Raw genomic sequence first — 3,368 nt, 5'->3', positions numbered from 1 at the left:
TATATATGCTTGAATAGTGACAAATCAGACCTTATTTTTTTTTCGGTAAGCTTATCCTGTGAAATGTAACTATAATATAAGTAATATTTTGTGGTTTAAAGTGAAAAGAATAAAACTGCCTGAAATTTGTAAGAGCCAACAGTGTTTTTGATATTTTCCTTTTCATTAAAAAACAAAAAATATCTTTTGATTACTACACTCTCAACTTGAAAAGAAATCTATGATAGAGTAGCGAACACAAACAACCATCACAAGTGCATTTATGACCAATGGCAAGCAAAACCATGAAGCTTTTAAAAGAATGTGATTGTTGTCAGAAGAAATCGGGTCCCACAGCGCAGTGTTCAGCTCTGTTTGCACTCAAAGCCATGGCCAGGGGCGCAGGCAGCACTGCTCCGAGCCTGTTGGGCACAGACCAGCAAGAAAGTGAATTCTGCATACTGCACAGATCACCGCTCAGTTCAGAGCAGTCAGATTGCATCTGGGATCAACCAATTGTGCTTCATGAAACCGTCAGCCCTCATTTGTGTCTAGCTGTTTTCTTCTGTCCAGGAGTAAACAAGGGGTTCTCTCCCTCCCCTGGAGTGCACAGTAAGTTCACACAGTGGGACTTTGTCAGCAGCCTCAGAGTTGAAGTTACTTCTCCCAGACAGCAGTTCCAGTGCACACCGTGAAGTCACAAAGAGAAGCAACTTTGGAATGACCAAGTTAGGGCCCCTTTTCAGAAACGCATACCTTAGATTCCTAAACACATGGGCATGGCATGTCTCTCCCATGAAGTAAATGTAGGTGTTTCTACTATGAACAACTGTTTTTGTGGGCGTTTTTCTGCAAACTAGCTCAGCAGATTCATCACTTTAGCAAGGAGCGGGTGGTGGTGATTGTTTTTGTTGTTTCACTGCTCTGGGGGCTTTGCTTGCAGGTTTTAAAAAAAACTTTTTTTTAAAAAAAAAAAAAAAAAAAAAAAAAGACCTGGATAAAAATCCTGTCAATCTGGTCCACCTCCAGGAAGCTAATCATGCCTGAATCGCTGAGAGAAGTGTAATGATGCTAAACAGGAACAGGTATGTTGGCTTCTGTTGCTATTGCTTCCGCCACAGCGTCGCCTTTACAATCAAGCCAAATAATGTTGAAGGAACATCATTTCAATAATAAAAGGTACGGGTGTTATTGAAGCCGTTTTCCTTGGCAAGGAAATATTTAGTATTTAGTATTTAGTATTTGCTGCATTGACTTCTCCTAGCCAGCTGGTGTGTCCTTGTTAAGACTGCATTTATGCAGCTTGAGCTGGAACCTTTTTTGTTCTCCCAGTCTATTACTTTGTCGATTTAGGGGACAACAGCCAAAGTGAAACAGCTTGCAATTTGCACCTGTCTGCTCTAAGCACCGCATGTTAGATTATGGGAGAGCAAACTCTTTACTGCTAATGAGAATAAAGGTAGGGCTAAATGCCGTTTTTTTTAGAGGCTTTATTAGGGTATTATAATGATTTCTTTTTCATTTGTAAATGATCTCATGGGGACCTACCTTTGCTCATGTTTTAGAGTCCTTAGAGTTAAAGAATAAAATGTCTAAAAAATGTAGTTAAAGTTGCTCATTCTTTAAAGAAATTTTAAATGTCATGTAACTAAGAATCGAGTTAATATTAAGCCCAAGTTGCCACAGATGAGAAAGAATAAATGTAAATGCTAAATTATTTCCAATTTGTTGTAAAATACCTATAGAGGGCTTTAATTTAGTGAATAAACAAATGAGTATATCAAGAATTTTAAGGATATAAGGAACCTGATGCAATGAACATATACTTGACTTCACATATATATGTATGTGTGTATGTATGTATATATATAAAATTACAGACATGTTTCAGAAACATGACTAGTTTGGAAAATAATGTCAAGTGCCTGAAAGTAAACCAAAGTTCTCTGCTTATACTGCCATTTAAAATGTAACCAACTGAATTGAAGATAAAATTCCAAGTGGATGATTTTAAAATCATACATACATAGATATAGATAAATTCTCCATAAATGCAAAAATATCAGCACATATAATTCTCTCCAACCTTTACTAGAATTTCTCTGCATATCCCTTAGCATTAATTCCTTTGAGGAAATATATCAGTGGGCTATTATCTATTTGTAGAGATTTTAAATTAAACTCATCGAGATGAAAAATTTTAATTATAGCTTATAGCATTTCTCAAACCTTATGTATTTTTTAAAAATCATAATAATATGTTCGGATAATTTGGCAAAATGTCCTTGAAGATGATCCAATATTTAAAATCTCTGTTAATGAAAGTTATCCATGCTACATTTGGCTTCCAAAATTTTCCCACCCTGGCGCTTCGTGCTGAAATAATGATGATATGATGATGGGTTAAATGAAGTTGAGGTGGTCACAACGTGGTCTCACTAGTAATTACTATAGTTTAATGTGGTTGTTGGCCCACATCTCGCCTGACAGATAACATTCCAGTTTGTCAGTGATGGACCCTTTCAGCACAACTTTCGGAGTTCTGCCAGCCATTGCTGAATCTGGTTAGGTCAAAGGGTTGAGCCATGTGTAATTCAGAACAGAGGAGGTCCCACGGTCACTCCACAAAAACAATTACACTACTTACTTCACTGTAGCCCTTGCCCAAAACTCACAAGCTTCACAGTTCCAGTGCAGTAAATCTAATTCTGCCCCTGGGCAATAAGCCACATGAAAATATGTGGTGCTGTGTTTATAAATCTACTCAAAAAATAGAAACAGAGGACAGGCACAATGAGGGCCTACTATGGATCCTGGGAATCCTTGGAAATTCTGAATGCACTTTTGTTTAAGTTCTATGGACTCTTTTGCTATGACATTGTCTGCTACACTCGTTAATCATCCTCTTTACCCATGAGTGCTACAAAGAAGGCTAAATTTCTACTCACTTTTATACTATTTCTCTATCGATATTATTATGAAAAATAAAGCTTAAAAGGCTGCTTTTAAAGGAAAAAAAGTCATAAAGGAGATTACTGTTATATCAATCTTACCTCTCTATCCATGTTCTTGGCTCCTTTCCCTTGGCAATACACAAATTTAAATCAAGTTCCTCTAAAAAATAAAATAATAATACTTGAAAGCTAGAATAAATTGCCCCAACCATAACACATTTGGGGTTGAAGAGCTTATTGCTGTAATGCTATGTAATGGTACCAAAAAAAAAAAAAAAAACCCAAGCATAGAGTCAACAGGATTTGAGCTGGTGTTTTGTTTTTATTATTGTTGTTCTTGTTTATTTAGCCCGACATCAAATAAACTGAATAGTCACAGAATGTTTTAAAAACGTAATCTCTATGAAAACCTCAGACTTAATCTTAATAGCCTAA

At 36.4% G+C, this 3,368-nt stretch overlaps 1 protein-coding gene across 1 annotated transcript in view; it reads right to left on the bottom strand.

The window, feature by feature from the left end:
- LOC102763809 (orofacial cleft 1 candidate gene 1 protein) overlaps positions 1 to 3,093 on the bottom strand; it is a 69,911-nt gene extending 66,818 nt beyond the window's left edge. The window contains exon 1 of the mRNA XM_006767155.2: positions 3,033 to 3,093. Within this exon, the coding sequence (XP_006767218.1) occupies positions 3,033 to 3,044 (12 nt within the window). The 5' untranslated portion in view covers positions 3,045 to 3,093. The remainder of the gene's footprint in view (positions 1 to 3,032) is intronic.
- Between the last annotated feature and the right edge of the window lie 275 nt (positions 3,094 to 3,368).

Source organism: Myotis davidii, unplaced genomic scaffold, assembly GCF_000327345.1.
Source record: "Myotis davidii unplaced genomic scaffold, ASM32734v1 scaffold342, whole genome shotgun sequence".
Taxonomy (NCBI): domain Eukaryota; kingdom Metazoa; phylum Chordata; class Mammalia; order Chiroptera; family Vespertilionidae; genus Myotis; species Myotis davidii.
The sequence above is the reverse complement of the archived record's forward strand: the minus strand, read 5'-3'. Positions and strand labels throughout refer to the sequence as shown.